This window comes from Crocodylus porosus, unplaced genomic scaffold, assembly GCF_001723895.1.
Source record: "Crocodylus porosus isolate Cpor-Errol unplaced genomic scaffold, CroPor_comp1, whole genome shotgun sequence".
Taxonomy (NCBI): domain Eukaryota; kingdom Metazoa; phylum Chordata; order Crocodylia; family Crocodylidae; genus Crocodylus; species Crocodylus porosus.
The window spans coordinates 67,956,672-67,980,160 of record NW_017728906.1 but is presented as its reverse complement, the minus strand read 5'-3'; the positions used below and the strand labels follow the sequence as shown (position 1 = coordinate 67,980,160).

Sequence of the window (23,489 nt, the reverse complement as noted above, 5' to 3'; positions counted from 1 at the left end):
ATATTTCTGTCTCTGTTACCGTGATCTCTGAATTCTTTATCTGGCCAAGACATCTACAAGCGCAGACCCTTTGAGGTTGATAGGGCACCACTTAAGCACTTGAGTGTATGTTTTCCTTTGTAGGATCTGGACTCTTGGGATGTGAACTTGGACCCCTTTATACCTTTATAAAGTGAAAGGTTGCAAAAAGAGAGTTGCTGGTACAGAGCTCCTGCTCTTTTGAAACTTTCCCTATTGAAAGGTCTCCAAACATTTGTGTTCCCTTACCCTAGGATTGTAATATCCACTGTGTTGATTAGGTGAGGTATTCAGTCCTTATTCCACCACTTAAAGGATAAAGTGAACTGTTAAAAGTTACCATTATGTACTAAAGGCACTTAAAATGTGAACATCTAAACTGGGGCTAAGACAATGAATTGAAACTTATGCCACTTCAGGTGAGGGTTAACTCTGGATCATGCTACCCAGCTCATGTCTGCTCCATGGAAATAAAATGAGCAATTTGTAGTCTTCCACCATCCCAGGACTTACTGCTCTCAGCCTCCTCTGCCCCCTTCTCCATGGACAAACTTACCACCCTCCCAGACTTCTCTGCTGATGAGCTGGTACTGGTCCTAAGCCAACATCTCCATCCTCCCCCAGTGGGTGTGACCCCAGCCCACATGGTACCACTCCAAGCACCCATTGGTATTCTCATGGTATGCCTCTGTTGCTTGAGCACTCCAGGCAACAGGCTTAGCCCTCTCCTGGGAAAGCGGTGTGCCCAGGGAGGATGCACACTCCGTGCTCCTTGCAGCTGTATATTCCCCAGTGCTAAACCTCAGTGGTCCTGTGCTTTCTCCCACCCATTACCTACCCCAAAACAGGAATAGGCAGGGCAGAGAAGCCACATTACCCATCAAGGTGTGTGACCAGGAAAAGCCAACAGCTCTTGGCAGAAATGACCAGGCAGTGTAGGAAAATTTCAATTAAGTATGAGTAACGACAGTTAATTTGTTTTTTTGTAGCTTTTTCCAGGCTCCAGGCAAAAGGTGCAGCCCTATCTGGGGAAGGCTGAAGGGTCTGGGATCTGGTCAGGATGGCTGTGATTGGGTCAGCAAAGGGCAGTGCAGCCCTCTCTCCCCAGCCTTCCCCCACAATCTCAGGACAGGAATGTGGGCCCTTAAGATCCCTTTTCTTTAGGCAGTTCATTAACTTCATCGTACTTTATTAACAATTCACTAACATATGTAAGATTCTTTGGTCTTTTTTTTTTGGTATTTTATTTTTTAAAAATGCTTACATATATATGAAGGATTTCTTTTGGAATAAAAGGATGTCTGTGGAAGGAAGCCATAGCACGTATGCTTCTCTGCCTCCTCAACCCCACTCCCCCCCTTGCTCCCCTAGAGCCAGGATAGAGCCCAGGCATCGTGGCTCCTAGCTACACCTGTTTGACAGCCTTCTAGTGCCATATAAGAGGTGTGCTGGTCAGAGGTGGTATTAACCCTTAACATGTGACTGCTCACAGCATGTTCTAACTTAAATACCATTTTAACATTCATAGATTTGTCACATGCTAATTGTATAACAACACCTTGAGATCTCATATAAGTGTCTTGGGTGTGCTGCTGTTGACTGGACTATCACTGAAGTTGCCAGTGTGAATAAAATCCTAAGCCACAGAAGGAAAGGCATTTTTATTTAAGTCTGCTTAAACAAATCTGAACTCATAACAAATTATTATTATTGGCACTGGTTATGTTGCACTGTTATTTAGTTGGTGTTTATATATTCTGATCCTCCATTGAAATGTATCCTCCCATTTGCAAAAGTCATTCTAATTAGGATGCTTTTATCTGAGACAATGCACATAGCTCACAGTGACAAACACATTGCATTAGTGTAAATACCTCCTGCTTAAGGTCATTAACTGAGAATAATGACTTCCATTTGGCTTAAAGATGGTGCATCAGAAATAAGTGAACCTGCCACTCAGTGATCCATTAATCAATGATATGCTCAGGCTACAAATATGAAGACATTAAATGGAAATCACCTACCGCATATAGCATCTGCTCTATTACTGGCCTTAGTTTATTAAATATATGAATTGTAAAAGTCTAAGAAAAAAAAGGTATTAGTATTTTTTTGTTTTAGAAACAGCTGACTATCATTTATGCTCAAATTTTGAGAGCCGAGATGATACAGATATGAAAACAATGAAGTATGTATGCAGTTGTATGGTTAAATGCAGAAGCCACAATGTTATTACCATACTTTAACCATTTCTCTCATCTACATGGCAGGGCTGTTCCAGCACATATTTCACTGGACGTAAATGGCCCCAACTTCTGTAAACCTATCCAGACATGCCCAAGAAATCTTGGAAGTCAGTGTCCCAACAGGTTCTTTTCCTCCACTCAGATAGTAGGAGGAATAAGATGAAGGAAACCATAGGTTTAACAGAGCCTAGAGACATGCAATGCCATGCTCAGGGTTTCTACCCAAGCAGCCTGTTGGGATACAGAACCTCACAACTGAACTTTTAAACTTACCAAACATACTGGAACCACTAGTGATATGAAAACACAGTTAAAATGCCAAAGCCCAGACCTTTGAGATGCTGGATGGAAGCGAGAAAAACCTACAGAGCAGTTAGCCAATTTCGGCATATAGGAAAAATCCTTGCAAGCAAAGCTTGGCAATCAGCATGGCCCCCCAGTATCATAAAAGAGGAAGCTGGAATCTCTTTGATTTTCCATTAATGGAATATGTGCTCATATTTCCCATGAAGAGTCCAGATGAAATTCAGGGAGGACCAAATCTTTCTTGGTAGGTCAAATCCTGGCTGGGGTATTGGCTGATGATGTATTTCTGTGGCAGGTTGGTATTTGCCCAGGCTTTCCTCCATTGTTCTTCACTGCTCTTGTTATCATCATAGAGCTGCTTGACATATTTGCAAAAGGGTTTTCTAGATTTGAGCCTATCTGGTGGTGGCATGGTAATATCCTTGTTGGTTGGGAGGTTTGGGTTCCTGATGGCCTTATGGTAATGAGGCTTCTGAGAAGAGCATTTGTAGAGAAACGAAAACTCAGAGCCTTAATTTCCTCAGAAACTTTAAGAGTCAGATTTTGACCATCTGGGCGCTGGAGTTTATGGTGTTAATTTCTGCTCAGTGTACTGAAAAAAAAGGATGGAAACATTGAGCAGTTTTCCAGCTAGCTGCTTCTGCTCTTTAATATGCTAGCTGATGTCTAGTAGCCATAAGAAGTTGGATGTCTCAAACAAAAGAAAAGTACTGAGATAGGCTTATGACTAAAAAAGTTAAATTTTGGAGGAAAAGTTTTTCTCCTTTTCAGAGGCAATGGCTTTATTTCCATGATAGCTACTTTGAATTGTTTGCAGTGATGGTGACCAAACCAAAGCACTTGAAGTTTCTCTGTCATATTTGACATTTCTCAAATAATACATTTATTTAAATAGTGGACTGTACTTTAAATTACAACATTTAATTGTATGCTTATTTTATTGTATGCTTAAATTGTATTAATTTTTATGCTTATTTTGTGTGATATTTCCAACCTTCTGGAGGTCCTAGTATGAAACCTGAGTGCTTTCATGTATTGTTTGCTCTCAGCATCTCTTCAAAGTATCCAGAAGTATATTTAACGAACCCAATATAGACAGCCAAGGAGAGTGATGTTGAGCCAATGGTGGTATCCATTAATTAAAAGATCAACTCAGAATTAGAGAGCCGTGGCCTTGTACTCAGATAAGTCAGGGGAAGATCACAATTCTGGATATTATGCTTTGCAATGTGATTTTATGGAATCTTCCCTGGAACAAGAAATATTTTAATTGCTGAGTATTACTGATGTTCGAATCTTTTCATGTCCATCCGTTTAACTGTCCTACTAGCATTTGTTGCTGAACCCCTTTTAGTCTCATATGTGTGTTTTCTGTCATATAACATTATTGGTAGACAACTTACAATCACAGTTGTCAGAGTGGGTAAGTGGTGGTGCACTGTAAGTTTCTAACACAACCTTTCACATAATATATGTGGAATATAGGGCAAACCTGCCAATTCTTCATGAGTGTTCTGGCCTGAAATATGAAATGAATTAATGCAATACCACTGTAATTGTAAAACTATTTGAGACTTTTTTGGGGCAATATGCATGTGTGTACTTGTTTATGTGTATAGTTAATCATTAGACAATACAAAGTTTTCCATTCCTTGTTTCAGTAAAGGGTCACCAATGATCACTGGTCAGGATTTACTCATGCAAACAAGTCTATCTGACAGCAATCATTGAAAAAGCCCTATGAGAACTTCCCATTAACAATGAGAGCACTTCATGTTGCTCCAGTCTGGTCACTGAATAAACTGCAGCCTATCATTGCATGCTGCTTTGTTTGCTTATTTTTTCCATACCTCAGGGAATACTATACTATGGTTTGATTTAATGTCCATTATTCAATTAACAGTGCTCAGAGTATATTGTTGAATACCTAGACTATCTGAGATATAAGAAACACAGATCACTCAGGCAGGAAGGAATAATGATAATTTCAGAACTATGTGATATACTTTATTGTCTTTGTTTCTTTCTTCAAGTCTCCTAAATCAGCATTTATCAGTGCTGCAAAAAAGGCAAGATTGAAGTCCAACCCTGTCAAAGTACGTTTCTCAGAAGAAGTCATTATCAATGGCCAGGTGTCGGTGAGTACCAATCATTTTAACTTTAGGGATGAAACTGAGGTTTATCCAAAGACATTCCATATAGCCATAGAGGGAGAAAAACTTACATAAAGAATGATTTTGCTGGTATCATGGAAAATATAAAAGGGTCTTCCTGACTCTCAAGTTTTGGATAGGCACATTTTTTCAAGTTCAGAATAAATAAAAGCCATTAATAAGACTCAGAGCATTATGCAATTGTCCGTTTTGAATTAAAAATTCCAATAAATCCAGTTAATGTGGCTTGTATTTTAGTTTAGTACAACATAGCTTTACTTCTGTAGAATTGTTGGTTTGGGTTTTTTCTTAAAGCAGCTTTTTAACTAGAAAACATGTAAGTGCCAGTGAAGTAGCGTGTAAGGAAAATAGATTGCTACTAACTTAAACATCTCTTTAAAGCAAAGCTTTTTAAGATGAACTTCTAGTTTGGATGTGTGTTTTTATAATTTGCCAGAAAATAGTGACATTGAGACTCTTTATTCATCTTTCTATTCATAGAGTCAAATTGTAAATTTTCTTTAATTAAATAGGCAATTTTGCTTTCACAAAGCAAGAACTGGTTTCTCTATTTTTCTCCATGTTCTTATTTTCATTACATCCCTCTTCCTGGGTTGTTTTACTATAAAGTAGCAGTAGGTATTGCTGTTTGTGAATGATACCAATCACTCATACTTCACTGGTGGCAGTAAAGAGAAGAGAAAGTACACTATCTTGACTCTGTCTTAGTAGAGGTTCTGTAATGTAATTTTGTGGATTAAAAATACAGTAAAACAGATAGTTCTCTATACTCAGAAACTATATTCTCAATTTCAAATTTAAATCCTTACCTCTTTTAGTGTGAATATTTATGTGCAGAGGTCACAATAGTCAGTAATTTATTGTATGTCACATACTCTTATATTTCCAGAAAAAAAGGCCAGATATTCAAGGAAATGTTTTCTTTTACATTTATTTGGCCGCTTTGATTTTAAAATGGATTTTTTTAGCTTACCTGAGGAAACATTATTTGAGATGCATATAGTTCCATCTGTCTAGTTTTCTGAATCCCAAAAATGTGTGTTACTTCTTGGAAAGTTATTTGAGGGGAGCCTGAACAAAAATCCCAGGTACAAACATCTCCCACGTACGGGTGTGCAGAATCCAGCTGTGGATTCTTGTTATACCATTTGGCCACATCCCTAAAATGCTGTATGCTACATAAAAAATAATTGACCCAATGCGTCCCTGATGCGTGTTTAGGTAACTGAGCAGAGTTATACCAGGAAAGTATTTGACCTTAGCACATTTGATTTGACAGTTTGAGATAATAATTGTCTCCATGTCTAATTAGATAATATAATGTGACAGTTATGTGATAATTTCCAAGTAGACATTTTTCTGTTTCTGTCTGCATAAATCACACTTTCTTACAAAATACTGTTTTAGAAAATAACATAAAAATGCTGGAAGAGTGTCACATTTCATAAATTTACAATTGAATGCTGAGTTTGTAGCATTTGAATAATTTTTATTTATCTCTTTTTCAATATAAAAGAGGTTTCATAATGAAAATCCACATGACAAGAAGAAACTCTTGTTTTTTTCACCTACTCAGTTGTCTGCAGCTTGAAAATATCAATTTATTGAAAACAGAGGACTTTCAATATAGTACCATTAATAGTTGTCTTTGTAATAAGGTCTATCAATTACTGATGGAAAAGCTAATTTAGTACCACAGTTTCAGCATCACTGACATTCAGTCTAATCATTGGTAGGTCTCTGACATACAGCTCTGTTCCATACCACTCGAGTCCCCCCAGGATAGGCACTGCTAATTCTGCCTTGAATTTGAGCCAACAACTTATTTTCAAATGTCACTAGTCTCCACTGCTGTAATGCCATTCTTCCCTATAGAATACAAATTCCATTCTTCTAATTGCAAGCAAACTAGGGTTGTAATTTGATTCACTAATTTTTTGACAGGAAACAGTTAAGGACAATTCACTTCTTTTTATGCCAAATGTTCTGAAGGTATATCTTGAAAATGGACAAACCAAATCTTTTCGGTTTGACTGCAGCACTTCAATAAAGGTAGGCAAATCTACTGAGCTCCATAATGTATGTGTCCAAGGATGACATTAAAGCATTCTGCAAGGTCTTTGTGATAAAAACAAAATCTCCTGTAAGAGCATGTTCCTTCATGAGTGCCTTTGTATCCATGAGCAGTTAAGAAGTAATAATATTCTGCTCTGTGTTTCTTTCCATAAAAACATAATGTAGTGTCAATGAAGCAAAAATAAGGGTGATAATTTCAGTGTGACTGCAACTTAATTAAAATTGCATGGACCTAGCATCTTGATTTGCTGCCAAATGGCAGCATGATTTGTCAGCAAAGTCAGAAGCCAAGAAGATTAAGATGTTTGCTACTAATTGAATATCATCTAACCTGTCGTCCAGTGAACTTGGGATGGGCTATTGCAAGGTTTTAAATTGTTCATATCAGTGTATTGTCTCCTTGTTTCTATTGCATATTTCATAGAAAGGCTAAAGAAGGTAAAGTTATGACATATACAATTAATGCAAGTAAGGAGTAGATACTATGAAACTTCATTCTATATAGCTTCTTCTATCACACTTATCACTGGCATCCTGGCTTTCTCAGATAAAAAAAAAATCCCCAATTTTTTAATTTAAAAAAGTAACCCCAAATCCACATTTTTCTTTGATCAAAATTAAACACCAGTAATACATACATACATATACATATGTATATATCTATCTATATACATACATATCTATCTATATCTATCTATATCTATACATGTATGTGTGTGTATGTATGTATGTATGTGTATATGTGTGTGTCTCTGAGTGTGTGTAGTGGTGTTTCATTTTGATTATGGAAAAATGTGGATTTTGGGTTACTTTTTTTAACCTGAAAATTGGGGGGGTGGGGGAGGCTGGAGGGGGATGGTGGTTATCAGAGAAAACCAGGATCCCTGCTTATCACCATACCGTCTGAATGCCTTCCAGGAGTACATTAAGCAATGTGACTACACAGCTATCACGTTTGTTCAGTCAGTCTGTCCTCAGGACTGATTTGTTCTGGAATATATGTGTATGCAGAACAATACACGCACATGCATGTACACATATGTCACTGCATGTTTGTACAGCAGAAACAAGATCAAAGGTTTGAACTTTGCACTTCCAGCAGAATAGGCCCTGGTTTGTGCCAGTCCTTAGTTCTGTGAAGTTCATTCCACAGTTTTGTGTCAGGTCCTGAGAAATCTCTGTCTTGACAACATCTCTCTGGTTAAAGTCGCAGGTAAGTTTTGGAGACCTCATTGTGTAATTCAGATATTGGGAATGAGGCTAATATGGGTAGTTAGGTACTAACTTTAAGGAGTTCTGGTTTTAAATACCTTATGTATTCTATGTATTCAGTGATTTTCTCTCTTTATTTTATCAGTTTGACTGTCATTATAAATATCTCATGATGTTCAATCAGTTTCAAAAATATTTTGTTCAATTTGAGTTTTAAGGAGGGAGCTTTATTAAAGTAGACTAAGAAAATTTTGAGTTTTTGAGTATAAGGTACTGAATTAGAAGACAGGCTACAAGTAAATCATGTGTTATTTAAATAAGGGAGAATGTTTTTACAAACAGTTTGCATAACTAGACATCTGCATTTTCTTTCAGTATATACAGGGAAAGGCATAATAAAACAATTAAAAATATTTCATATCACAATGTAAGATGATGAAATTTAAAAACATCTTTATTCAAATTCATGTTATATTATTTGTGTTTGAGCACACATTAGAAGCTCCAATAAAAACAGATTAATTGGATAGGTTTTTTAATTTATTCCAAGTCGATATAATATTCACTTCTGTTAATTAGATTAGTAGCTTCCATTCAGCTGATGATGTGACATTTTTAAGCTGTATATACTCCTCTCCAGTCTTGTCCCCTAACACACATGCTACCTTTGCACCAATTTCTTGTTGTTCCATGAAAATGTGTAATTGATCTGTTGATCTGCCCGATCCATTTTGAACTAACTTCTTTAAAAAGTAGCTTAGATTGTTATTCATTTTGATCTCTTTAGTAAACTGTGCATCTAGATCCTAATGTACACCTAACATGTTTCTGGATGAATTTAAATGCTTTCAAAAATTACCCTGCTAACGCAGACGATCATTTTTATTTCACATTCCTGTCTACCATTGGACTCAAAAGAAAAACAAGCCTAAAATATTTATGATCTAAATATTCTTTACACAGAAACAAAGAAACAGAAATGTTAATTGTGTATTCTTGAACAGGTATGGACAAATTAAAAGCTGGAGTTGGGTAATTCAATATTTACTTGCTGTTTTTGGAATAATTACAATTGAATTAGTCATTTATATTCTGATTTAAGTCAATGTAAAACAGGCTAGCTATAATTCTTCAAAAAACAAATTTTACAGTGAAAGTGAAAACAAACCCAGCACTCTCCAGGCACTTGTTACTGTTAACTTTCCGAGAGTATTTAAAATATGTAAATCTGTGTTTAAATGTAAGGATATTAATACATTTTAATGAGAAATTTGAGTGATAGTTTTTAAAATATTCACTATATGAGCAGATATGGTTATTTGTTTGAATCTGCCTTAATCCACATAACCAAAGGATGTTGTATCCAGGCTCAACCTATAGCTTGCAAACTACAAAAGAAGAGTTTTTTCCTTCCTTCTTGTGAGAGATTTTGTTACTTAATACAACAGACCATCCACTGTGATTTCAAACACAAATCAGATACTATGTTTTTCCTGTGCAGTTATAATCTGATTCCAAATATTTCAATCAAAGAAGCATAAACATAAAGAGCCTGAATTTCCACTACTTTGTATTTCATGCGGTCATTTCCCCCTGTACAAAGCAAAAGTAAAAAACAACCATTCTGGTTTGCAGTATTTTACTTGTGCTTTCTAATTACATAATGATGCAAAAAGGGAAGTTGTGGAGATTTGGACCCCATGTGTTTCATAATTTTAATCACTTTTTGTAAATCCTTTGGTATTTTAGGATGTCATCTTAACACTCCAAGAAAAGCTTTCCATCAAGTGTATTGAACACTTTTCACTGATGCTAGAGCAAAGAATTGAAGGAGCTGGAACCAAACTTCTCTTGCTACATGAACAGGAGACTCTAACTCAGGTTTGTGCAATAACATATACATAAGTAGATATTTGTGGGAATGGGTAAGCTGTAAATTATTAGTAGGAAGTTATTTAAAAAACTGTCAAGATTTATAGTTCCAGCCTCTGAATAAAGCACTGAGTCTCTGAATTTTGTATGGGATTAGAAATCTAACTCTCATAGCATGTTGTTTTTTGTAATATGTAAGCATCTTTCTTTGTTGCTTTGGTAGCCCGTTACCAAAGTATGAAAACTTCATTGATACTCATATTTAAAGATAAAAAATAAGTCTCAAATCCGTTTCATATTGGCTATGTTATAACCAGCTAAAGTGACCATTGCAAAAGTCCTGAGAACTTGCTCAGTCTATTGAAACTATTTTACATGCTTATTTTGAATTAGACTTTGAATCCTGACTAGCTACCTATGAAAGTGAACATATTTTCTTTCTGATTAAGCCAAATTTGTTGCCGTATTCATACACTGATGTCAGAATCTGTTCACTTTCATGGTGATCGATAGTGATGCACTTTTTTGTGACTTTATTAATTGCTTCTTGGAAAATAAAAATTATAGGCTGATTACAGTTGGATCCGGTAGTTCAGGATGCCCAGTACTTTCCAGTAGGAGACTCTGTTTATAGTTGCTTCTGGCTTTGGCAAACTTTAACCATTCACATGGAAGGTTTTCTTGCTAAATGTCTGCCATAAGTTTATTTATTTTTAAATTCCGGTTCAACTTACCAAAAAATCCAGGGGTCCTGTAGAAAAAGAATGATTAAATTGAAACTCAAGGGACCTGTGGCCCTCTAAAGACTACATCATAATGCTTAGGTACAAGAGAGCCAAATCAAGTTGGCACAGAAATCCTGCCTTCCTCAGAAGCCTTGGGTGTTAGATATAGCCAAGCTTGGAGATTTTGACTGGGATGTGCCAGTGGTCCTGCTGGGACTAAAACTTGAAAGTTCCTGGCTAGAGGGTCTTGCCCCTCTACTTAGGGTCAGACTGATCAACATATTTGGGTTCAGGAAGGAATTTAATCCCGTAGTCAGATTGGTACAGCCTGTGGGAGGTTTTGCCTTCCTTTTTAGAGCGGGGCATGGCCCTGTTCCTTGGATCTCTTGAGCACATTTTAACAACCCTTGCAGCAGCAGGATACTGACAGCCCTCATGCCCCTGCTTTACTTGTGGCAGGTTAGGGTTCTGTGCCCTTTACTTGTGCAGTAGGGGTGATTGTGTCATTTTAGTAATAGGTTAGACAGGGATTTATATGGGATAGGGGTGATCCTGCTACAGAAGGATGTTGGACTAGATAACGTCTAAAAGTCCCTTTCAGCCCTACTCTTCTTTGATTCTGTTCTGTGATTCCATGAAATTAAATGAAGTATGCTTATTCTCTATTTTTCAACTGCTTTTTCCTTTGAGTACCTGTGGAATCTGTGGGTGCATCTACACATGCACTTTATTACACATTAGCCTATTTTAATGTGCATTAAAGCATCACAAAAACCATGGTCTTTAGCTAACGTGCATTAAAATAGGCTAATGAGCCTTTTTCTAGTACCTCAGAATGGAGGTACTAGATTTAATGCACATTACCTAAAGTGCATTTATGAATGTGTAGGCACACCCTGTAACACTTAATTTACCATCATGTACTTTGTTTTGACATTCTTTTATTATAGCATAAATAGGGAAATAGCATTTTAGCTGACTAGTCTGTCTCTCTGGTGGTTCTGTTTAATGCTACCTTGTGATTATGCCTAGCTAATTATATTGCTGTTTTAAAAGGTTCTGTAGGGACTCACAAACACAGGTTTCTTGTGTCTCCTGGAGGGAAGGATAACTATTTTGTCTGGAAATGTTGGGGGAAACGTCTTGATCTGCAGTGACATAGTTAAATAAATTATTCCTACAGCTACAAATCATGTTTCAGCTTTTTCAATGGGTAATTTTCACTGAGGCTAAGGTTTTCAAAGAATTTGAGGCACTTAGATATAATTGATTTCAATTGAAAAATACATTTTTATTCTAAATCCCTGTCAACAAATATGCTATGACAGTAAAAATAATATATAAACAACATTTATCTAACCTAAGATTTGGAACTTCTGAAAATTGAATACAATTAAAGTCCTGCAAAGGGTAATCAGTTTTTTTGATGAACAGCTTAACTACCTGTGGAGGCTAGATATAACCAGTATTGCAGTGTGCATACTGCATTGGGTGGGAGGATGGAAGAGGGAGAGGGAGAGAACATTACTTACCATGTTTACTCAAATACAAGGTGAGACTTCCTCCCCCACAATGGGCATTGGGAAAAAAAGCCCCTTGTCTTATAATTTCATACAAAGAAACCTCATTGATTATCTGTCATTAAACTGCTGCCAAAACTGCTGCATGTGCTCAGCAATGGAAACCAGCAATAGAAACTATAAAGTTGATTAAATGCAGCCAACACTGAGCATGACTATAAAACACTTGGCCCATATTAGGCAAACATACTAATAGGAATCTACCTTTTTTCTTTAAAAAAAAAAATTTATATATATATAAACTTACATACAGACATACAACAATATAAACATACATCATCTAGCACAAGACTTTTCTTCACATACTTTAAACCACATTTAAAGCCTCTGCATCCTTTACAATAAACGCACCTGTGGACACATGCTCCCGTGCACCCATCTGCAGTCCTTTCCCTAACCCAGTCACACTGTCTCTTAGTCCTAGCCCCGATTTTGGGGGTTTACATTCTCAGTTCATTCACTGTTGTTGCTGCTATCACTGTCACTGTTGCTTTCGCTGCTGCTGATACTGCTTCTGTCATCGTCGCTGTTTCCAGGTCCGGTTGTCGCATTGTTCTCTTTGCTATCCCTGTCCATTCCCCATCTAGGAGGATCTTTGAAGGGCCTGTGCCAAGTTTCCCTTTGCCAGGTAGAGTTGGTTTTATCTTCTCAGTCCTCTCCCACCAATTTCTGGTAGTAGGACTGGAGTTCACTCAAAAACATTTTAACACAATCTGTTTCCTTGAGGTTCATGTGTCTGTACATCAGGAGGTTCCTGGATTTCCACAGGGTGCCTCTAATGCAGCATACAAACTGGTCAAAGCAGGTTTTCCGGGTCCCTGATGCTTAGTCATGTGTCTGTAAAACACTACCACCCTCATCATCAATCTGACCCCTGTCAGCTCATCGCAGAGCCAGTTTGGCTTTCTCCGCACCCCCTCGGCTTATGGGCAAAGACATAGGAGATGGTCAGTGGTCTCTGTTATGCCTTGGCAGATTTCCCTGGGGCAGCTGGGTTGATTTCCTTGCCCCTTTCTGTGTCTCCATGCCCTCACTGGGAGTGTGTAGTGGGCTGTTAGCCAGTTCAGAACTCTGTGGTCCTTTTGTAGGCCCTTGTGGAAGGACTGCTCCCAGACAGCCTGGCAGTTGTTATCAGGGAGCAGCTCCATGGTCAATAGCATGTCTCTGGCTCTGACCTCCTTCTGTATCTTCCTGTCATTTGAAATAGTCACTAGGCCTTCATTCTGTAACCTGTACTCCCTCTGGAACTCATTCAGGATCCTGTAGAACCAGAGGTGTTCCATGGTCCACGGTCTCCCTTTGGTTGGTGCGTATACGCCTCACAGTCTCAGGAGGTGACCTGCAAAATAATTGATGAGACGGGCTGTTTTGGTCTCTCTACCAGTTATCGGCTTTCAGATCTGGCTTGTGTACCTTGCTCACAGGAACAGGAGTGTGTCTGGCATCTCCCTGCCCACAATCTGTTTCTTCTTGTACAAGGTCTTCCTTGCCACCCTTTCCCCTCTAGATCCCCAGAAAAAGACACACATGACTCTCTGGATTCTCTGAGTGACATGCTGTGGAGGTGGGAAGACCAGTGTGGTGTACGGAAGCAACATCACCTTCATAAGCGCTATGCGCCTCCCCATGGAAAGGTGGCATGCATGCCACAGATCCAACCTCTGCTTAAACTTGGCCTCCTTCTTCGCCCAGGCCATCCTTCCACTCAGTTTGGGATCAAACTCCACCATGAGGATCTTGACCCCTAGCAGAGAACCGAGACCCTCAGGGACTCTAGGTCCCCAAGCTCGCCCATGGCAAGGCAGGTGCTCTTCCTCACATTGAGCTTGGCCTCTGCTGCCACTTTGTAAACCTATGTGTGTCACAGGGCTCTTGCTACTGAACACCTATTCCGGCATAGGTTGTTCAGGTTGTCTGTATAGGTTGTTTTAGAGCTTGACTGTCCAGACCTGGAAGAATAGTTCTAATAGTGCTGAGGATTTGACAGCTCTATTTCTCCCCTAATATTCCTTTTATTTTCTTTCTGCTGTTACACAAAACTTTTTGCCACACATGTGCTTTAATAAAATTAGTATCTTGTAAAGAAGTTTTTACTTATGTCTAGCCTGAAGTGATCCTCAATCAGTTTATATCCATTATTTCTTGTCCTCCTCTGTGGGGCCTTGAATAGATGCTCCCTGAGGCCCTGATATATGCCCTTGATATACAGCAAAAGCTGTGTTAACTGGCACTTTATTAGCCAGAAAACTCTATTAACCGGCATCCAAGGGCTGCAACAAAAACGAAACCAGAAGTACCACTTCCGGGTTTCGCCACAGCTGCGAGCAGAGTTCTTGCCACTTCTTCAGCCCACAGCCCAAGGCAAAGCAGCCTGAGAGGGGCAAAGCAGCCTGTGCAGGGTCCCCCTCCCTGTCCCCTTGCACACTGACACTGGGGAGTCCCACATTCCCAGGGGATGCCGGATAACAGGGCTTTTACTGTACTTATAGGCTGCCACCAAGTCCCTTCTGAGTCTTCTCTTCTGCAGACTGAATAGTCCCAAGTCTTTCAGCCTCTCCCCATAGGACCTGCTCTCTAGGCCCTCCTTTGGACTCTTTCAAGCTTTTCCATATCCTTCCTCAAGGGCGATGCACCCCCTGCAAAAAGGCCACCTGTGGGTGGTCACTGCTTGGCCAGCCCCTCTGCTGCAGTCTCACTAAGGCTGAGTAGAGGGGGAGGAGGACGTCCTTAGCCTTGCTCAGGATGCCTTGGTAGTTGCCAAAGTGATGTTCAAAAGTGTGTTTATGGAGTACCTGTGCTAAAACTTGCAACAGTTAAAAAAAAAAAAAAAAAAAAAGGTAACATTCATCAATTCTGGATGAACAACGGGTGCCTATACATGTTCAGCGAGGCTGTTCAAATGCACTTTAAGTTCAGTATGTCAAAGCAGACTCGATTAATCAAGTCTGCTGGAATGTGCTAATTACTGAGCTCCAGCAGACTTCAGAGTAACATATAGCAGCATCTCCGCACTATAAAATGGTGGTAGGGGCACTTTAACAAAAGCTTGCTAAACACTTTTCATCACCACCACTTTTCAGCATGGGGATGCTGATACACATAATGTTCAAGGTGCTTTAATTAACATGGCTCTCAGAGAGTAGCAAAGAGAGGGAGAAGGCACTTCAGAGATAAGAAGCTGGGGGGAAGCAGAGGGTAAAGGGACTACCTGACACTTCAGATTTATTTTCACTGAAGTAGCAGTGGGAGGGGGACAAAGTCAAGGTGAACCTCCAACAAGTAGGTTCTGTACCTGGAAAATTATTACAAATTTATAAATTTGCCATATGTAGACTCTAATTATTTGGGGATCATCTTACAATCAGGGTTGTCTTCTATTTGAGTAAATACAGTATATTTTCCTTCAGAGCAAGTGAATTCCACTGTTTAAATTTAGGTATATTTATGCAGGTCAAGTGTTGATATGGCATTCACTGGGCTCTCAACTAGGGAAAGGAATTACAACTGTGAACTGCATTCTCTGAGACTGTCTGTAATATTCTTCACATTTTTTGCACTGTCCTAGGTGACCCAGAGGCCAGGCTCCCATAAGATGAGATGTCTTTTCAGAATTAGCTTTGTTCCAAAGGATCCCATTGACCTCTTAAGAAGAGATCCAGTGGCTTTTGAATATCTGTATGTACAGGTGAGTGAAAATGTGTCCAGCCTTAACATGAACAAAGGAAACATAAAAATGGATATGCTGAGTGACAGTTTTACTTTTACTGTCCCACATAGCAATGGGCCACAAGTACTCCTGATTTTTAATTCTGATTGTGCTATATAATACCACTACATTCAGGGTCACGTGTATCTGACTGTTTCCTGGCACGTTCTCTTCCTTCCTAACCCCCCCCAATTTTTCTTTCATGCTAATGTTGTGGTACTCTTCATCTCTAGAAGGAAGTAATTCACATTGGCATAATTACTTCTGGTACTGTAGTGTCAGTGCTGAAAAACAGGCTGAAAGGTAAGAGAGATAGAACATGCACAATGTGAATCTACCAGTCTGGTTTAGGCACTCCATCACCATAGTATCTAAGGACTTCACAGTTGTTAATGTATTGATTATATCCTCAAAACATCCCTTTAAAAATGAAAGTACTGTTATTCCCATGCCACTTTCTCTTTGGCAGATACCCTTGGTTTCTTCTCAGGTATCCAGACTTCCTGAATATGTGATATCTCTGAGAGTGACAATTTACCTTCAGCATAATCCCACTTTTGAACATGGAGCTCATCTTGTGGCAGAGTTCTTTAACAAAAATATTTATGATTCACTGTTTTAAATCAAAGATTTTTTAATGTAATGCTCCCTCTACTGGTTTTTTGGCAGAGCTGTAATGATGTGGTTCAGGAGAGGTTTGGACCAGAGTTGAAGTATGATATCGCTTTGAGACTGGCTGCATTGCAAATGTATATTGCAACTGTGACTACCAAGCAAACACAGAAAATTTCTCTCAAATATATTGAGTAAGTGGAATAAAGAGTGTTCTTTGAGAGTGTTCTCTGAAAGTGAAAATAGTGTTCTTTGAAAATACATTTTAGAAGTTGTTTCCAGGTTTTGCATGTTTGCTATGTATCTAGATCTTATATTAGGTTTCCTCTTTTTAAGTAAAATGTATCCAAGAGCACGAACTCTTCAGAGCCCTAAGCTGTTGCTTCCAGGGCTATTATTCTGCATGTTAGTAGTCCCACTGGAGTGAAGTAGACTTCTCTCAGTTTGTATTGCCATGCACTGGAATGAAATTCAATAGGGCTAACTTATTTTCTTTATTTGCATCACAGTTCAGAAGATTATAAAATCTTAAAATTACTCAACTGCTTTCTTCCTTTTTTAACTCAAGAAATAAATTTAACATTTCTTGGCTCTAGAAATATTCAGTTGACTGTTTCATGTTCTCCTTATAAGCTTTCAGAATATGTGAAAATACATAAAAACAGCTTCCAAAAATAATACCTGAAACACGGTGGATAAAAAGGTCTTTGTTGTTGTTTAATGTTTAATTTACCTGCAGCACTTCCTTGAAGCTTTCACACTCTGCCTTGTAGCTTTTGCATCTCAGGGTCACGCTGTGTAAAGCTTCCTCTTACTGAGTCTGCAGAGGCAGTAGTTTCAGATGAAGGCATTTGTCTTCTGGTAATGATGCTAGAAACAGACCACAGTTTAATTCCAATTGTGTGTAGGAGAATGTAGAGGTCATGTTTTTAGGAACAACTCCCAGTAAAACAAAATAAAATAGATAGGACTTGTAAAAGGAATATCAAAAGTTATTTCCCCCTTTAGTTAAAAACAGAAGGAAATTAAATTGCACTTAGCATTATATTGCATTGTAGTTTACATACTTTCAATGCACTTTTAATTTAATCCAAGTTAGCAATGACCATACCTGAAAAACACCTGTTTTAAACCTCTCTTCCTTCCCTGGTTGACTCAGACCCATGAACACTGGCCTAAAGGCCTTATGGACTCCCAGAAAGGATCCCAGTTACTGTCTGGAAAGCAACACTGGTAGCTTTTTGACTCACAACACTCACTCAACAACTCACACTGTCTGTTACATCTGGCTGAGTTCTGCAGCACCCCTTTAAGGAGCACAGCACTGCCCAGACCCCTCTCAGTGTATGAAAGCTGGGAATGACATGATGAAGTTGCCTTGATGGTGTCTTCCCACTGCCAGTCTCACTGCCCACTGGAGATACAGATCTCAAGAGTGAAGGAGGAGCCCCAAGGTGGCCTTCCCCATCTCATTTCGGGGTTTGGTGTTGGCAGGTAGTACTTTGAGGAGTACCACAGAAGTAGTAAAGACTTACCTTGAGGAGGAAGTACTGTTGTCATATTGAACATGCCTGGTGCATACTAGCAATTGCACAAGATATGTGTGGGGTTGTGTGGCACATACACTACACCTAATATGCTCATGATATAACTTGAAATGTAGGCCTAGCAGTGCGTTAATAAATTTTTTAAAAATCCTAAAGGAAAGCAGGTATAGCAGAGCAAGTACAACCTATACAGTGCTTAAAAATGTTTCTCTTGGGAAATGTATAATGTGCATATTGGGGCTAACCTGTTTTCCTGCATTTATCTATGATTTGGGTATGTGGAATTAAAGAGGGAAAATGATAGGAACTATGGAATCTCTTTGGAGTGAGGGAGAGGAGAGAGATTTATATTTCAAATGTTAAAAGCATACTTTTTTTTCTATTCAGTAGTATATAGTATGAGTATTTTGTGAGTATAGGCAGTAATATGTCTTTGTTATTTCAAAATTGGCTTTTACCACCTCTCTCCGTGCCTTCATGATCTCATTCACAGTCTCACAGCCATTATCTAAGTGTAGATAAATAATCAACATAGAAATGTGAAATTAAAGATATGCCTTTTATTTCAGAAAAGAATGGGGATTAGAGACTTTTCTTCCATCTGCTGTGCTGCAAAGCATGAAAGAAAAGAACATAAAGAAAGCACTTTCACACCTTGTCAAAGCAAATCAAAACCTAGTTCCTCCGGGTAAAAAGGTATTACATTTGCATCTTAATTGGAAATATATTTTAAAAACCAGAGAGGACTGCATGCATGGGAAATGCTTAAAACTAGTCCTTTGGAGAAATACCTAGCAGGTATATTTTCAGAGACTGTAGACTTTATAACCTTCAGAACCTATTATCCCATTCCCAAGAACAATTTCAATTAATTAATTATACCCCAACCAAGCCATCTTTCTATCTTGGAATGGTGAGAAATTTACTATTAACCCCCAGGGTACGCCCAGGATTTTTATTCATTTAATGCCTGCTGTTAATGGTGAACTTCTTGGTGGAAATATGTCCTCTCGTCCTGATGCTCTGCTGTGCTAACCTGCAAGACTGGCACAGACAGATAACTCTTTCATGGTGGGACATGATGATTTGCTCTGGCTCTGCAGGGTAAAGCAACTCTGGCTGGCAAGATGGTATGTGATAAATTATCTTGCTTATAGTCACTGAATTTTCAGTGATGCTATAAAGTTCTTACCTATGGTTTTAAGCCATTGCTTCAACTGGAAACAATGTTACAGGACATATCTATGGAAAATGTCTGTTGCGTGTGTAGTGTTTTTAGGCAGCAGGATGATGCATTTTCAGAACGGGAAAAAGCCCATGTGCCTGATCTAAAATCTGCTGAAGTGAACAGAGCAATTCCATTAACTTCACTGGGCTTTGGATCCGGCTTTAAGTGATGATTGTAAAGCAACATGTACTTTAGTACCAGTAAATGTTAGCTGTTAACTGAAAGCTAATGGCTGAACCCTTACCTGGACAAAGTAATATAGCCCCTTTATAGAGTCAAGACAACAACTGACAGGTGTCAGCTGGATGTATTTTATCCTAGTAATGCAGGTTTCTTGAATAAATTATTGGTGCTAGATTTTGAGCCATCAACAGTGATGTACAATAACCTGCACCTTCTGCAGCAAACACAGCAGTGAATGGGGGAATAAAGACAGAGTCAGGTTTGAATTGCATGCAGAATACATTTTTAAAAGCTGCAGGATTTGGGCCTAAATGATTTGGATGAACTGAAAAAAAAAATCCTCTTTCCCCCTTCATTCTAAATAAATATTCTTGCCTTAGCTGATTTTTTTTAAGGCATTTCACTCTGTTTGCCCTAATTAATAGATTATTGCCAATATTCATGGAGACAGATTATTAGGCAGTACATGCTATATGTTGCATGTACTGCTGCATAGTAAATGTGTTCCCTATTCGTTCTCTGTTAAGTGTAGTTAAAAATGTGACTAAATTTTTTTTTGGTTCAAAAACAAAACATTTTACAAGCAGTGGAAAAAGGTCAGATAAATTCCTATATATCACAAGTGTATAGCAAAGTGGACTCTTTGTATCTGATCCTGGGAAATTCTTAGACATTTTATTCTCTTTCAAGCTACAAAATGTTAAAGAATTTACACTGACAGTGATTAGGAAGAGAGAGATGCAGTCTACCCTTGAAATCCCTCAATGAGCAGATGTTTAGTCTGAGTAGTCTAATGTTTTCTCTTCTCTGGAACGGTTCCAGTGTTCTTACAGTGCCCTGATATAGCCCATACCGAATTCCCAAGTACATCTTACCAAAACAAAATAAGACTTTAATTTTAAGACTGAAACTATTTATTCCCTCATCAGGAAATCAAATGTATAATGCTTTACTTCAGACTGATCGAGGCCATTCTCCATAGGCTATGTATTCATAATTTATTTCATCCATTTGTTTGTGTTGATTTCTCTCAGCCCATCTTACTTATGTAATAAATATAATATTATGTGCAATTTGCATCCCTTTGCTCAGCTGTCTGCCCTGCAAGCCAAGGTGCATTATCTCAAGTTCCTCAGTGATCTACGACTGTATGGGGGGCGTGTCTTCAAGGCAACATTAGTGGTAATTATTTTTTCCTTTTAAGTTCTTGATCATTTTCTCCAGTAAATTTGGAAATGCTGGACTGACATATTTTCTCTGAGGACATTCAAGTCCAAATCTCATCAAAAAATAAGAAAATGTCAGACCAGCAGCACCCTGCTCTAATTGTTCCTTATGAAAATATATTCTTTGGTATTCAGTTTATCGTCTGGCAATATGAAGATAATATTCACTTGGCAAATGACACATGCACACAATGGCAACAGATTAAAGATTTTGAGATAAGAAAAAACCTTGGTAATGAAGTTCTCTTAAGAAATATATATCAACATTCACTCATATGCAAATCACAATACAGTCACTTTCCAACAAAGTAAACTGAAGTGTGATAACATTTCCTTTCTCCATTACACACAAATCTAGAGAAATCGTGTATTTGATTTTTCTTTGTCACCAAAGAATGTAGTAATTCACGGTAAAGAAACTGTGCAAATTGAGAGAGTGATTGTTGTTTATGCATATGTGTGATATGCAGCAATTACTGGGTTTCTTACCTTTTTTTCTTTTAATTTTTCAGCAGGCAGAAAAACGTTCAGAAGTGACATTGTTAGTTGGGCCACGGTATGGTATCAGCCACGTAATAAACACCAAAACAAATCTGGTGGCCTTGCTAGCAGACTTCAGCCATGTGAACAGGATTGAGATGTTCACAGAAGATGAAAGCAGTGTTCGAGTTGAGCTGCATGTTTTAGATGTGAAGGTAAGCTGGTGTTGGTTTGTACAGACTTGTGCTTCTAAAATAATGCTGCTTTCCTTTTTCTTTTTTGATTTAAATATCCTGTAGAGATAATATTTAGAGAGCTGTGGAGTTGATTTTATTTTACAAGTTTTCATGCCTCCCATGGTGCAAGAAATTATTTTAGAATTGTTTTAATCAAACTGAATACATATTATTTCTTAGAGAAGGAGAGGTCTTAGTAAATACAGCACTGGACTGGACTTGGAGGACCTGAGTTGAATTCCTGGCTGTGCTCTTGGTCTACTAGGTGACTTTGGGCAAGTAACTTCACTACTCTGTGCTTCAGTTTCCCCAGATGTAAAATGGCAATAATGGTACTGACCTCCTCATGATGCAGTTTCAAATCTACAGATGAAAAGTTCTATATCAAAGATGGACATTATAGGAACCTAAGTATCACTGCACCGCTTTCGACCAGTGTTCCATCTAATCCAGGATCACATATATAGAATCACCTACAAAGAGAGTGCATGAGACACTACATTGCTGTAGCGCCAAGCTATGGTGACATAGCGTCAGCATGCACTAAGTGTGATGCTGCCACTACTGTTCAGTAGGGTCAGAAAGAACCCAAGCACCACCAGGACTATGTAGTACTGGGGGGTACTGTGCAGTCATTTAATACTTGGCTAAATTACCAACTACGCAGTGGGTTGCATGTGTAGATGCATTTGGAGAAAGTTTCTTTTTCTATAATTTTTTCTGCTTTTTCTTTACCTGTCTAATGTAGTTGTGGGTTAGGGGTGTGCAAAATGAGCCATATTCGATTCAGACTCAGATTTGCCCTGAATTGCAGGAGAGCAATACGATTTGTTGATTCGGAACACTGTCCTGATTCGATTCGGCCTAATCTGAAGATTTGATGGGCCTTTGGAGAATCAGCGATTCAGCCATAGACACAGCTTTAAATGTTTTTTCTACATACCTGGCACGGCTTGTGAATGCTGAGATGGTGGGACAGATGGAGTGTCCCACAGGAGCAGGGTGGAGGGGGTAGCAATTTTGCTTAGCTTAATAGGCTGCCTGGCTTTCCTTGCTCTGCAGCCTTTCCCAGCTTCTTAGTCACTCCTAGCCTTCAGCCTTGAGTCTCTTTATGAGCTGCCTGCTGCATCCCCTTTTTCTTGCCAGTCCCAAAAGTTTGGTGACCAGGAAGGGTCTGCTCCCATCTCTTCTCCCTCCACTGCATGCAAGTAACAGGGTATGCAGATATAGAGGGAGAAACTAAATGAAATTTCAGTTAATTTCCTCCTAGGATGAGTTTCCTTAAAAATCCCAGGTCCCTCAATGAGTCATTTTTAAATGACTCCATAAGAATCCCAGGTCCCCTCAACAGCTCATTGATTCCTTATACATTCTGGCTGATCTCTTGGGCCCCTGAACTGAGTAGTTTCACCCAATAGTGTATTTTTTTCCCATATACCCTGTGACTACTGCACAATAGTGTGATGTGGCAGGAAGCATGACGCAACACTACTGTGCAGTAGTCTTTGACTACTGTGCGGTCAGTATCATGAAAAACTTGTTCAGCAACACTACTGTGCAGTAACTCCACTACTGTGCAGTATAAACAAGTACTAAATGACTGTGCAGTAGTGACTGCACAGTCAGTGTCTCATGTAGTCATGGATACTATGTCTCAATTTCCTTGCCATTCTTGATACCAACCATATATAATATCTTTTTCCTCAATGAATTAGCAGATCACAAGTTTATTACTCTTCTTGTTGTTACAGACTTGGAGAACAGAGGGTGTTCACCAGCCTGTAAGTTTTCCTATTATTTTTATCATGGAGCATCACACTCAATTTACACTAGAACCATGATAACAGGGAAGCCAAACTCTGTTACCATATAGGACTACATGTTTGGAACAGGTATATATTAGTAATTGAAGAACTCCTCCAAAAATGTGACCACCCAAAGTGTATTATGATACTGGGTAGTCCCAAGAAGTGGCTGGCATTTGTTAGGATTTGGGCTTATGTACAAAAACTATTTAGTTAAAAAGTATAACAGCTGAGCCTCACAGCAGCATCTCAAAATG

General features: G+C 38.7%; 1 protein-coding gene across 4 annotated transcripts in view; it reads left to right on the top strand.

Annotated features, from left to right (window-relative positions):
- Positions 1–23,489, top strand: part of FRMPD4 (FERM and PDZ domain containing 4) — a 475,664-nt gene that overhangs the window by 438,664 nt on the left and 13,511 nt on the right. For 3 of the 4 annotated variants that reach the window (XM_019529325.1, XM_019529326.1, XM_019529328.1), the window contains 8 exons: positions 4,604–4,708; positions 6,689–6,796; positions 9,782–9,913; positions 15,775–15,894; positions 16,585–16,721; positions 18,644–18,770; positions 20,578–20,667; positions 21,224–21,406. In XM_019529325.1, coding sequence (XP_019384870.1) covers positions 4,604–4,708; positions 6,689–6,796; positions 9,782–9,913; positions 15,775–15,894; positions 16,585–16,721; positions 18,644–18,770; positions 20,578–20,667; positions 21,224–21,406 — 1,002 coding nt within the window. Of the gene's footprint in view, positions 1–1,007; positions 1,093–4,603; positions 4,709–6,688; positions 6,797–9,781; positions 9,914–15,774; positions 15,895–16,584; positions 16,722–18,643; positions 18,771–20,577; positions 20,668–21,223; positions 21,407–23,489 lie in introns of all 4 variants that reach the window. The other variant, XM_019529327.1, reaches the window with a different exon arrangement.